This window comes from Lycorma delicatula, chromosome 4 (assembly GCF_047948215.1).
Source record: "Lycorma delicatula isolate Av1 chromosome 4, ASM4794821v1, whole genome shotgun sequence".
NCBI lineage: Eukaryota > Metazoa > Arthropoda > Insecta > Hemiptera > Fulgoridae > Lycorma > Lycorma delicatula.
Window position 1 is genome coordinate 138,962,173 of NC_134458.1, and position 14,790 is coordinate 138,976,962.

Here is a 14,790-nt window from a genome sequence, read left to right on the forward strand (position 1 = left end):
AATAAATACATCTTTATTCTGATGGGTACATAAACAATACATACAGATAACATCAGGAATGGACTTCAGAGTGTGCTACTCTACAGACAAAAAAGCAACCGTCTAGATGGATCAAGTAAAACTGAAGTAAAATGTTCATCACAGCAGAATAGTAGAATCACCAAAAAAAAAAATTACAACATAAAAAGTAGACATGATTAAAGATCATTAATTAATTAATTAATAATTAAAAATATAAACACAAATAAATCACAATTCAGAAAGCACTAATGAAAATTATTTGAGCTTGTGTTTATGTTGAACACAGATGCAGAAAATTTAAAAAAGGGTTTAAAAAGAATTTATTAGTGTTATTTAAAAATGCAATGTCAGTAATATTGTTTCTGAAAAAGATAGTTTTTTTTTTCATTTTAGTTTTATTAAACTGCCGGAAAATTTTTTTAAAACAGTTCAGTAATTAATTATAAGTGATAATAGAAGCATTTGGCACCTTTCTCACAAACCTATATATTGTGTTGAGTTACATGAAAACACTTTTGTTGTTTAGTTTGATAAAAGTGAATAAAGTTTTTTTTTAGGGGTATTCTTTTTAGCAAAGATTGCACTCCATAAACAGATGCACACGTTAAAAACATTTTTAATTAACGAAAATATCAGTCTGTTTTATAATTTTATAGTGGGCACCAAACAATGGAAGCATTTGGCACCTTTCTCACAAACCTATATATTGTGTTGAGTTACATGAAAACACTTTTGTTGTTTAGTTTGATAAAAGTGAATAAAGTTTTTTTTTAGGGGTATTCTTTTTAGCAAAGATTGCACTCCATAAACAGATGCACACGTTAAAAACATTTTTAATTAACGAAAATATCAGTCTGTTTTATAATTTTATAGTGGGCACCAAACAATGATCTGATAACCCATTTTTTTATCTTAAAAATTTGTTCCAACTTTCTAAAGGAATTAAGAAGAGATGATGTTACACTTCAGACAGAAATATATATAAGTATAATAAATATTTAATAATGATGACTAGCTTATAATTTTATTAGAGGCTCCAAAGCAAAAAGGTGGATTTTGATTTTGTTGCAAACAAATTCAATTTGATCATCCTACAGAATTTTTAATCTATAAAACTATCCAAAAATTTCTCACTGTAAGCAATAGAAATTGTATTGGAAAAAGTTGTCAGGCAAATTATATTTAAACATTTCATGACAGAGATTACTTAGTGTAGAGATTTTATTTTGTGCAATGATTAATTCTAGGAATAGTTAACATAACAGAAGTACAAACAGTAATAATCAACAATACGAAACTGATGTGAATAAGAACTGGTTTGCATTTTCACAATTACTTATTAGTGATTTAAGAAGTGTAATTGATTTCCTTATGTAAGCAAATACAATCTACTTTGTTGTTTTCCTTTTAGAAAAAAAGGTGAGGAGTATAGTGGTTTTTTTTTTGGTTTTTTTTAATTGAATAATTTTATATTTACTTCTGATCCTCAAACGTGAAATAATTAAAGTACAACAAATTTACAGATGGCCTATCTCATATTCCAAAATATTTAATCTGATAGTGGATTCATATCCATTTTTCAGGTAAAAAAAATAAGACAGTGATATAAAAACTACTATAAAATACAACTGATTTAAGTCATTTAAAAAATATTTGGTATATAAATAAATAAATAATAACTGTAATAAAGATTACTCTGAACAGTCAGAAACTGTAGGCTGTACCACCAAAATTCCAGCTCTAAAGTATACTGTTATTTTTCTTGTAATCATTAAGCTAGCAGTATTCTTGAATTAGGAAAAATAACTTCTACATAGTGTGATAAGTTTTTAATATAAATAACTGTTATTTCCTAATCAAAACATGCTAAACAATTTTTAGACTATTTTTTAAACGATTATTACTATTAATTTTTCAAAATGAAAGGCACGATTACCTTATCACAGAAAGCCTTAAATGCAGACTTCAATTTAGCTCTTAACTCTCTTTCAGACTGTTCAGCAGCTAAGTCATCTCTATCATGCATATGCTGATGTTTACCTAAATCTGTTGTTATTTCACCAACTTCTGTATAAAACTGTACATCAACATGCTTTTTCTTTCCAAACATTATGGCATGCTAGAAAAAAAAAGAAAAGTTTATATCATCCCTGAAAAGAGGCCCACATTGGATCTGGGAAGGACATCTTATAGAAAAGCAAAAGTGAAACCAAGAAACTATTTTATCTCTCATAGCAGTAAATATTTCTATTATCTTTCATAAAGAATCTAAAACGCAGATAATTTTTTTAGATTGTTTTCGAAAATAGAAATATGATTAAGACTGACTTATAAGACCAACTAATAAAAGATTAAAAATATTCATGGAGAGAAGAACTGCAATTATAGATTAAAATATAATTTATACAGAATTATAGTACATACATTTTGACACACGAGTCTTTTCTTTTCTATTATTATTATTAAAATTAGAGAATGCCCAACTCATAAGAAACAGTGTAACTGTAATTTCAAAGGCAGTTTTATAATAATCCTATCCCATCTTTGAACTTTCATAGTCATTATAGATAGATTTCATATAAACAGAAAAACCAGTCCTCTCCACTAATACACAAACTAACCAGCTCCTATATTATAAAAAAGTACAAAATTGTATTCAACTTTTTAGCAAAAAGTATTGTTTTCTTATTAATCATGCTAACTATTAGAGTAAAAAAACAAGTAAGTTTTTACTTACTCACATTGTTTAATAAAGGATTATTTCTAAAGGCAGTCAAATTACAAAATGTTCTGATAAAATGCTGAAGTAAAGTACTCAAACTAATTGTAAAATTTATTTGTAATGGTATAAAATATGTTTTCACAGATCTTTTAAGTATTTACAGCTGATGAAGAGAGTCCTCTCAAAAAACTTTTTATACAAAGGTTGTTTTGTATACAAAGAAGATTTTTGAGGAGGACATCGCAAGAGGTCCGAGTAAAAAAGATAAGGTAGAAAATGTAGAAGAAGAACGGGAGAATGTTAAAAAGGAAATTCTTAAATCAGCAGAAGCAAACTTAGGCGGAATAAAGAGAACTGGTAGAAAACCTTGGGTCTCAGACGATATATTGCAGCTGATGGATGAACGTAGAAAATATAAGAATGCTAGTAATGAAGAAAGTAAAAGGAACTACCAACAATTAAGAAATGCTATAAACAGGAAGTGCAAACTGGCGAAAGAAGAGTGGATTAAAGAAAAGTGTTCAGAAGTGGAAAGAGAAATGAACATTGGTAAAATAGACGGAGCATACAGGAAAGTTAAGGAAAATTTTGGGGTACATAAATTAAAATCTAATAATGTGTTAAACAAAGATGGTACACCAATATATAATACGAAAGGTAAAGTCGATAGATGGGTAGAATATATTGAACAGTTATACGGAGGAAATGAATTAGAAAATGGTGTTATAGAGGAAGAAGAGGAAGTTGAGGAGGATGAAATGGGAGAAACAATACTGAGATCTGAATTTAAGAGAGCATTAAAAGATTTAAATGGCAGAAAGGCTCCTGGAATAGACTGAATACCTGTAGAATTACTGCGCAGTGCGGGTGAGGAAGCGATTGATAGATTATACAAACTGGTGTGTAATATTTATGAAAAAGGGGAATTTCCGTCAGACTTCAAAAAACGTAATATAGTCATGATACCAAAGAAAGCAGGGGCAGATAAATGTGAAGAATACAGAACAATTAGTTTAACTAGTCATGCATCAAAAATCTTAACTAGAATTCTATACAGAAGAATTGAGAGGAGAGTGGAAGAAGTGTTAGGAGAAAACCAATTTGGTTTCAGGAAAAGTATAGGGACAAGAGAAGCAATTTTAGGCCTCAGATTAATAGTAGAAGGAAGATTAAAGAAAAACAAACCAACATACTTGGCGTTTATAGACCTAGAAAAGGCATTCGATAACGTAGACTGGAATAAAATGTTCAGCATTTAAAAAAAATTAGGGTTCAAATACAGAGATAGAAGAACAATTGCTAACATGTACAGGAACCAAACAGCTACAGTAACAATTAAAGAACATAAGAAAGAAGCCGTAATAAGAAAGGGAGTCCGACAGGGATGTTCCCTATCTTCGTTACTTTTTAATCTTTACATGGAACTAGCACTTAATGATGTTAAAGAACAATTTAGATTCGGAGTAACAGTACATGGTGAAAAGATAAAGATGCGACGATTTGCTGATGATATAGTAATTATAGCCGAGAGTAAAAAGGATTTAGAAGAAACAATGAACGGCATAGATGAAGTCCTACGCAAGAACTATCGCATGAAAATAAACAAGAACAAAACAAAAGTAATGAAATGTAGTAGAAATAACAAAGATGGACCACTGAATGTGAAAATAGGAGGAGAAAAGATTACGGAGGTAGAAGAATTTTGTTATTTGGGAAGTAGAATAACTAAAGATGGACGAACCAGGAGCGATATAAAATGCCGAATAGCACAAGCTAAACGAGCCTTCAGTAAGAAATATAATTTGTTTACATGAAAAATTAATTTAAATGTCAGAAAAAGATTTTTGAAAGTGTACGTTTGGAGTGTCGCTTTATATGGAAGTGAAACTTGGACAATCGGAGTATCTGAGAAGAAAAGATTAGAAGCTTTTGAAATGTGGTGCTATAGGAGAATGTTAAAAATCAGATGGGTGGATAAAGTGACAAACGAAGAGGTATTGCGGCAAATAGATGAAGAAAGAAGCATTTGGAAAAATATAGTTAAAAGAAGAGACAGACTTATAGGCCACATACTAAGGCATCCTGAAATAGTCGCTTTAATATTGGAAGGACAGGTAGAAGGAAAAAATTGTGTAGGCAGGCCACGTTTGAAATATGTAAAACAAATTGTTAGGGATGTAGGATGTAGAGGTTATACTGAAATGAAACGACTAGCACTAGATAGGGAATCTTGGAGAGCTGCATCAAACCAGTCAAATGACTGAAGACAAAAAAAAAAATACAAAGGTAGACTAGTTGAAACTTATTTTGTTATTTAAAATAGAAGTTAATATTATTATTAATTACAAACAGAGGTTCAAAAATATTTATATAATGGAATGATTTCTTTCTATTTTTTTGTTTTACATATTGACCAAAAATATTACTTACTGGCTGATATGCTAGGTGTTCCTTGTTTCAGGATTTTATAAATCATTATAACTTAAGATCCCTATAAATTCCCTCCACTAAAATAAAATCACTTAAAACAGTTATATCAAATAAGAGAGTATTCTATGATATTGGTTTGCTTGGCATTTCTCAGTTACTACCCCATTTGATCGCCCTAAAGCATAAGACCGAATGTCTGAACCACAAACAGCTACTGAGCTGTGAAACAGTCATTTTAAATATACTTCTACTTAAGCAAAGAATAAAACCTAGCACACCAAATACAGTAGGCAGCAAGTAAAATTATGGTACACAGCTGTAATGATAATTATTATAAGATTACTTACTTTCAAATGGAAATGTAGTAAAATAATCATTTCACTATCGCATGGTTGGAAAAATGCATTCTTTATATTGTTATACAAAATATCAACTTTATCACCTCTGACTGATGTGTAACGAAAACCATTTGCATGTGCCTCCAAGGTACCTAATGTCATAATATAAGATACAGTTAACATTACTGAACAACAGTTAAACATAATAAAAAGAATCATGAAATAAAAAGGTTGTTATATATATAATATATATACATTTTATTTTATTAGGGCAATCAAAGTATATTTAAAAATACTGGAAATTAAAAAAATTTAATATGAATACAAATAGTAACGGATTAGACTTATAAAAAAATAAAAATACATTTAATATGATCAACCTTCAAATAGAATATAAGGATGACAGTATTTTGAAAGCTGCAGTAGATGACACCACCACCTATTTTGTATTTTGATACTGATGAATAATTTAATATATTTCAATTTAATATATTTAATATATATTGGACAACATGCATAATTGTTTTACTTAAAACTATTTTTATTTGGTTTTAAATTTTAATTGATTATGTCTGCCTTGAAGTTATATTTTTACAATTTAATTTAATTTTTAATTTAACTGAATAAAAAGTTTAAATTCTTAAAATAAAATGATTAAATGTTTTAAATTTTAAATAAAATAAATAAATGCATGATATGTTACATTTTATGGAATTTGTAATGTAATTTGACATGAATATATAATGCAACTGATGCGAGTAAATCGCGAAAGCGCTCCTGCATATACAGTAAAATAAGGTAAGTCATCCTACTTTATTTAATCTGTACTTTGGTTGACCTAATAAAATATCTTTATGTAGTACAGAGGAGTATGATTCTTAAAAAAATTGATTTAAAATATATATATATTTTTTTGAAACAAAGTGAGAAAGTAAACAAAATGAATTAGGTGGAAGGTATCTAAAACAAACAATACTAGAATACAAGGCTAATAGGCTATATATTAGGCTAAACTTACCCTAATATACAATAAACAATAAATATTTAGTACACAGGTGTGACTCATGAACGATTTATTAACTCTTCTGGTTTTATTTAGTTTGTTTTAATTCATTTAAAAAAAAAGCTTCTTTTCTTTTTATTCAACTATGCACACTATTTTACTTTTTTTTTAAATTGTTCTTTTTTATTAGTTTTCAACAATTCTTTACTTTCCGAGTATGCATCCAAGTAACGACAAATACATTTTTACCAACAAAAAGCATTAATGAGACAAATTGAGCAATTAGCTATTTTCTTTGGTATAGAATAAAATATGTCCTGGACACAGAATATAGTACTTTTATCACAATAACCTTTTCAGGACTGGGTCGTGCTTACGTGAATGCAGTAATCTGTCCACACAGACTACGATCATGTAAACTCATTTTAAAACTTTAGCATTTGAGTACTATCATTGCGTTAACACAACATCTAATTTTTTAACTGACATGTGCTGCACTTTATTGGCTTTAAAATGAACCATTTGCACTATCGATAGGTTGCAGCTAACAACTGGAAATAGAAGAATAAAATCACGTTACCAACATTCTAAATCTAGGTTCTGTAAGTTTTGTTGAACTCAGTTAGTAAACATAGCTAATTCATCGTAATCATGTCCAGGATTTATTTCTTCTTGTTAAGGCTCTCATAAACACAAACACATAAAACATATAGTGAATGAAACAACACATATTATACCCAAGCCTCTCAACAAACCGATCCTGCTCATTAAAATTTACAACGATGGAAATCAACCAACATAGATGAACTGCATACATTTTTAAGTTTGACCATGTTTGCTAAGTAATAAGAAAAATTCTATAAAAGAGTACTGGTTAACAGTAAAATTGGCAGAGATAAAAAATTCAGTGGCAGTTTGTTGTATAATAGACAAAAATAATAACAATGAACATTTAACTGAAATAGTATAGTCAGTTATTGCAATCATTATTTTGAAAATGGTTACAGCAGGATACATTAAGTAAAAAAAATATCCAGTCTTACAACTAACCATAAAAGACACAAAATTAAAAAATAGTATATTTTTAACACTAACAACCTCTACTCAAGTTATAAATGTGATAATGCAATTAAAAAACAAATCTGGTGGTGTAGACAACATATATGGTAAAACCATAAAAAAAATTAGTGGATATATAACTAATCCTCAAGTATTTATACTCAATCTAATATTTGAGAAAGACATCTATCCTACTAATTTCAAATCAGCAGAGATAATTCCAGTTTCCAATAATAAACTAGATACAAATTTTAGGACTACATCATTGATTTCAAACTGTACAAAAATATTTGAAAAAATATTGCATACAAAATTATTAATTTTTTTTTTTAAAGTACAATATTTTATCTAAGTCTCAGCTTGGTTTTAGAAAAGGTAATGGAACAAATACACCATTGCTGACATTTTAGAATCAATTAATATTAATTTAAATGGTAAAAAACAGTAGCTGTGATTTTTTTTTAGATCTGGCAAAGGCTTTTGACACTGTTAACCATAAATTATTATTAAAAAAAATTAGAAAGTTTAGGTATAAGGAAATGTATTGCAATTACTAAAAATATTATTTGTATAATAAAAAACAAATTATGAAAATTGGTAATATTAAAATTAACTCTATACCAATAGATATGGAGTGCCACAAAGGTACAATACTTGGGCCATTGTTATTTATATTATACATAAATGACATTTTTAAACTGAAAAATAAAACTATGAAAATGGCTGAAAACATTCATAATAAGGTTAACACGATAAAAAATAAAAAAAAAAAAAAAATGAATAGTGTAATGCTCAGTTACCCAACAACTTGCATAAAAAGTACTTGTTATATCACATAGTTATAATTAATTATGTTATGTAATTATAATTAATTACACTGATCAACAATGATTTTGTTAAATCAGAATTCTTCTATCAGGCTTAATATTTTTGTAACTATCATTCTTATTTTCAGGTAATATCATTACAAAGATATTTGAAAAAATATTGTATACAAAATTACCAAATTTTTTTCTAAAGTACAATATTATATCTAAGTCTCAGTTTGGTTTTAGAAAAGGTAAAGGAACAAATATGCCATTGCTGAAATTACAAAATCAATTAATGAGAATTTAGATGGTACAAAAACAAATAGCTGTGATTTTTTGTAGATTTCCATGGCTGTGATTTTTTAGAACTCCATAAGCAAATGCATTTTATTTACGAATGAATGATATTTATGTATTTTATTTTTGAACGTATATTATTTATAAACTTAATAACCTTTGTTTATTTATTACAGTCACTTAATTGTCATATTGATTTGCTAGACATTAGTCATCATGTTTATTATTTACACACTAATTAAAATGAACAAGAATGTGACTCATTCTTCCTATTTTCATCTTACTGCAAACATATCTTCTTCTTCTTTCTTTTCCTGTTTAGCCTCCGGTAACTACCGTTTAGATAATTCTTCAGAGGATGATATGTACGAGTGTAAATGAAGTGTAGTCTTGTACATTCTCAGTTCAACAATTCCTGAGATGTGTGGTTAATTGAAACCCAACCATCAAAGAACACCGGTATCCACGATCTAGTATTCAAATCCGTGTAAAAATAACTGGCTTTACTAGGACTTGAACGCTGGAACTCTCGACTTCCAAATCAGCTGATTTGGGAAGACGCGTTCACCACTAGACCAACCCGGTGGGTTTACTACACATATATCATCCACTCATTAGTTATTTCTGTCTTTATATTTACTTATAAACTGTATACAGAGCAGACTAGAAAAATATTTTTAATTCTCATTCAAGTGTGAGTTCTCATGTGCGTAACATTCAATTTTGTAGCTGGCTTTGGTATTTGCGGGTATATGTTACATGCCATCTGACATTAATCATTCTATGCCACACCCACATCTCAAATGCCTAAATTTGCCTTCTGTCTATGGTCCACCATATCATCAATGAATTGTATTCATTCCATTTTCCTTCCTCCAATTAAAACTCCTCTTTTGCCATTAACACAACCTTTAGTTATTTCTTCTAGATATGTATGAAACAGAGTAAGTGACATGCAGCATTCTTGCCTAATTCCTCTTCCAGTCTCTATTCTTTCTGTTCTCATCTCCACTTTTAACTTTTACTCTGGTTACAGTAGAGCTCTTTTATCACGTGTTTCTCTCTCTCTCTCTCCAGTCAAACCTCTTCTTTCTAAAAATTAACATTAATTTATTTCACCGTACTCTGTCGAAGGCCTTCTCCAGGTCAACAAATGTACACTTTTTGTCTCTTTTCCATACATCTCTCCCCTGTCACTCTTAGCAGACCAATAGCATCTTTAGTTTCAACTACTCTACTAAAACCATACTGCTCTTCCCCAACAACTTCCTCTAATTTTTTGTAGAGCCTCTTGTTTAAAACTCTTAGCAGTACCTTTGCTGCAGGAGATATTACACTAATAGTCCTGTGCTCTTCGCACTTGTTTGTATTTCTTTTCTTTGCAATTGGTACAATTATTGTTTCAAAGAAGTCCCTACACCACTTCCTTTAATATATTGTATTGCACATATTTTTTATATGAGGCACAATTCAAAAGTAAGGGCTGATAGTTACAAATAGCGATTGGCTATTTGATTCATTCACACATGTGCAGTAGGCTATAAGTGGTCTGTTGGGCTTGTTAACTGCCACATTGCCATCAGTTCATTGTAGTTTTCGTTTGCAAGATAGTGTGTTAAGAATGCAGTAGTAACAAATCCTGCTAGTTGTGAGGTTTGATCAGCAATTATATTTTTAATGCAAGAGGACATCATAATGCTGATAAAATTCACTGTCGATTGTGTGAAACATATGGGCCTACTGCAATGAGTGAAGGAAACCGAGGCAATGGTATCGTGAGTTTAAAGAAGGGCACTCAAATGTTCACACAAACAGAGAAGTGGCAGGCCCATTGTCTGAGCTGATAATCTCATTCAACGTGTGAATGCAAAAGTGAGAGAAATTTGTCGCTTTACGATCTTTCTCTAGAATTTCCAGACAACATTGTTGAGAATCATGACTGATACTCAAGGCTATTGTAAACTGTGTGCACGATGGGTGCTGAAAATGTTGACAAGTGCTCACAAAGATCACAGAAAGACATCTATACATGCTTTCCTCGACCACTTTAACCACGAGGGAGACAACACTTTTCCCATACTGTCATTGGTGACAAAATGTGAATTTCATACGTCAATGCTGAAATAAAATAACAATCTATGGAGTGGCTTCATTCCAGTTTACCTAAACCAAAAAAATTCAAACAAGCCCAGTCTCGAAGGGAAATCATGGCAACAGTATTGGGGGACCAAAAAGGTGTGCTTTTGATTGATTTCATGGAACCTGCAACATCCATCACATCTATTGTGAAACACTTTCTTAACTGTATCATACCATTCAAAACAGATAGTAATTCTGAAATCAGGAATTGTGAATAGTTGAAAATCTCAGTGCAAATATGCTACAATCCCAGGCAGCAGAGAATTTTATGCAATGAGTTTGAAGAAGCTTTTTTCACAATATCAAAAGTGTTTAGAATAGAATGGAGATTATGTAGAAAAATGAAGTAAATATTTATGTATTTACTTCATTAAAATTATTTACTACCATTTTATTTATTTTATTTTATTTACTACCATTAAAATTATTTTCACTTTTTCAACTGTTCTAATTTTGCTACCAACTGAACCTTATTACTTTTGAACCACACCTCATACCATCATCTCCAACAGCCTTAAACAGTTAAATTGATATTTCATCTTCAGCGTTACCTTTTTTCTCATCATTATAATTAGTATACTGTAATTCTCATCATTATAGTATACTGTAATCCTTTTGATCTTCATTCACTCTGCTCTCTTCTTCAACTCTTAGATCTACTCTCTTATATTTTTTTATCGCATATAAATCTGCAATGTACTCTTCTGACTCCTTTTCACTTCTTTTCTCTCTGTTATTGTTTTTCCATTCTTTGTCTCTATTTCATACCTTTAACTCCCTTTCTTATCGTTGAAAACCATTTCTGAAGCTTCTTCATACATTAGATCATATCACTCTTCCTTTTCCAGAGTTTTCCATCACAGTATCCTCAAGCCAACTTACTTCAGCTTTTTCAGTTTCTCTTCTTAATTCATAATTTAGCTTTCTACCACTTTCTATATTTTTCCATTTTCTCCTCTCACTCATCTTATCTAACATTTTGCTGATGATCCACTCTTTCTGTATTCTTTTCCTGTTTTTAATCCCTATTATCTCTTCTGCTGCTTTTTTTTAAACTGTTCTTTATCTTTATCCATCCACTTGTCATCTGTACTACTTGCTTCATCTCCAGTTCTCAATTTCTCCACAATCACTCTTTCCATTTCTTCTGCTGTTTCCTTGTTCCTTAGTTTCTCCCGATCACCATAACTCCTTTTCTTTTCCTTTGCTATTTTCTTGGGCTTTATATTCACTTCTGTAACAACTAGGTTGTGATCTGAATTTGTATCTACCCCAGGGTAAACTTAAGCATTTTTCATGCAATTCCTCTATCTTTGTTGCATTATGTTATAGTTGATTTGGTATTTTGCACCATTTCTGTTGTGATTTTCATAGAAGGTGTTTCCCAATTTTAATTTCTTTTCCTTGCAGAATTTGAAGTCTTTCTCCTTGTTCATTCCTACTTCTCAAACCACATTCTCTGATTATTTTGTTTTATTTTCTCTCTCCAACCACAGCATTCTAATCACTACACTTGCTCCTTTCTTTTTCAAATATCTTTTCTAACTTATAACACTTTTGAACTCCCTCATCTGAGTGCTGTGAGATTGACATGTATACTTGTGTATTATCACAAGATCTTTATCTCTTCCTCTTATCTTCATTATTAACACTCACTCATCAATATATTCCACTTTTATTACTCTCTTAACAGTTACTTATTTATTAATATATCAATTCCATGTTTACCACTTGTCTTCATTCCTGAATAGTAAAACTGAAAATTTCTGCTTGATATTTCTCCCATTTCCTTTCCAGCTTGCTTCATTCATACAAAGTTATTTTTAGCCATTTCATTATTTGCATTTGCAAATTTTCCACTGTGAAGTAATGTCAGTACATTCCATGTTCCAATTCATAATGCTTTTATTTATTTATTTTTCACTTTTGGATTCTCCATCCCACCTTTCTCCTTTCCTGAGTATAAACCTCATTCTATTCATCTCCTGAAGATCCGACTGATGAAAGTTTTTACCTCTGAAAGCTTTTACAGTAAGGTTCATACCATGCCATGAACTACTAAGGAATACTTTTGGATCTTTAATGCGGTAGTTTCTTGTTGTCATTGCATCCTAATACTACTGACCTTATGTACATCTGTCTTCAACAGCAATTTCTCACTCCCAGGACAATAGGGTGCCCTTCCTTGTACCTGTTAAGACTCAGGTTTCAGTTCTTCCTTTTTATTTACAAATAGAAAAATTTCCACTTTTTTTGTTATTCTTATTTAATGAATTTGTCCAATACTCTATTGTTAGTCAGACTTGTTCCATCCTTCAAAGACTCAACATGTGTTTATGAATGTATAATTAATTAATACAATAATGTTATATACAATATGAATACAATTTTTTTTATGAATTACAATTTCTAAGATTATAATAAAAATAATTTATAATATAAATGAAATAAAGACTTTTATTTAAATGAACAAGCGAATAATAAAATATTTAAAATAATTAAATCTAACCGAGGCATATTAACACACACTCAACCAAGGTGGCATATTATTCAAAATTTTTGGTCTTCTAGAACTACAGATAAAATCAGAAATTTTGAAGAATCATCATCTTCATCTTCCAGAATCGTGGATATAATCTGAAATTTTCAAGAACCTTAATGTTCAACAAATTACTAAAATAAAAGGGCTCGCACTAATTTGATCTACAACATCATTTACGTAATATCATTCGAATCATTTTATATTTAATTTACTTTGTTAATAATTCACACTGTTAAATTTAAGTCGTTACTATTATTATGGATAGGAAACAATTAATTAGACAAAGAGGGTTAGTAAAGGCCGCTATAACTAGGATTGGCACATTTATTCACAATTATGATCCTTCACAAGGTGATATTCCTACCTTACAAAATAAAATATGGAATCTTCTTGAATTGCAAAGCAAATATGACACGATTCAATCAGAAACTGAATTGGAATATTTTTGACTATAATAAATAATAGTCAAAAATCATCTAATCAAGAATTTAGTTCAAAAACAACATTTAAGCAAACGCGACTACAACCAATTAATATACCTTTATTTAGAGGTAATGTGTTAAGATTGGCAACACTATTTTAATATATTTATTGATTTAATACATAATAGAAATGATTTATCCAATATTCAAATTACACTTTTTACATTCCTCTTTGAATGAAGCCTTAGCTACCATTAAAAGTCTGCCAATAACAAATTAAAATTGCTTATTAAAAATGCTTTAAAATGATTAAAACAACAATTTGATAACAAATATATAATTGCATTTCATATTACTGAGTGCATTTTAAGGTTAGATTCTATAAAAAGAGAATCTGTAAATACTTTATCCAAATTTATTAATGGAATTTCCTCATATGTGAATTCACTTGAAGCAATGCAACTTCCAGTAAACATATGAAACATATGAATTTATTGTCGTCCAATTTCTAATATCAAAATTGGACTACAATACCTAAACAAAATTATGGAAGGAAAAGTTGTTAAATCAAAGGTTTCCCACCTTTAAAGACCTTTATCAAATTTCTTAATTCCAGACAACTTCCAGAAAATGTCTATCTATTACATTCTAATACTATTGACCTTATGGTACATCTGTCTTCAATAGACATTTCTCACTCCCACGACAACCTTACTTCTTCCTGTTAAGACTCGCATTTCAGTTCTTTCTTTTTTATTTTTAAAATAAAAATTTTCACTTTCTTCTTACTCTTTATAAATTTTCACTTTTTTGTTACTCTTATTAAATGAAATTGTCTAATGCTCTATTGTTAGTCAGTCTTGTTCCATCCTTCAAAGACTCAACATGTGTTAATGATACCTTATTAGTTGTACCTGCAGTCAAAGACCTATTTTCCATATTGCTTACATTCAGAATTCATAATTACATCATTATGTCTGACATAGCAAAAACATATTGTCAGGTATT

The 14,790-nt window shown here is 29.7% G+C and overlaps 1 protein-coding gene across 1 annotated transcript in view; it reads right to left on the reverse strand.

The window, feature by feature from the left end:
- dre4 (SPT16 homolog, facilitates chromatin remodeling subunit dre4) overlaps positions 1 to 14,790 on the reverse strand; it is a 77,619-nt gene that overhangs the window by 22,929 nt on the left and 39,900 nt on the right. Inside the window, exons 14-15 of the mRNA XM_075364254.1 lie at positions 5,521 to 5,663; positions 1,958 to 2,140 (exon numbers count right to left, since the gene is read on the reverse strand). Coding sequence (XP_075220369.1) covers positions 1,958 to 2,140; positions 5,521 to 5,663 — 326 coding nt within the window. The remainder of the gene's footprint in view (positions 1 to 1,957; positions 2,141 to 5,520; positions 5,664 to 14,790) is intronic.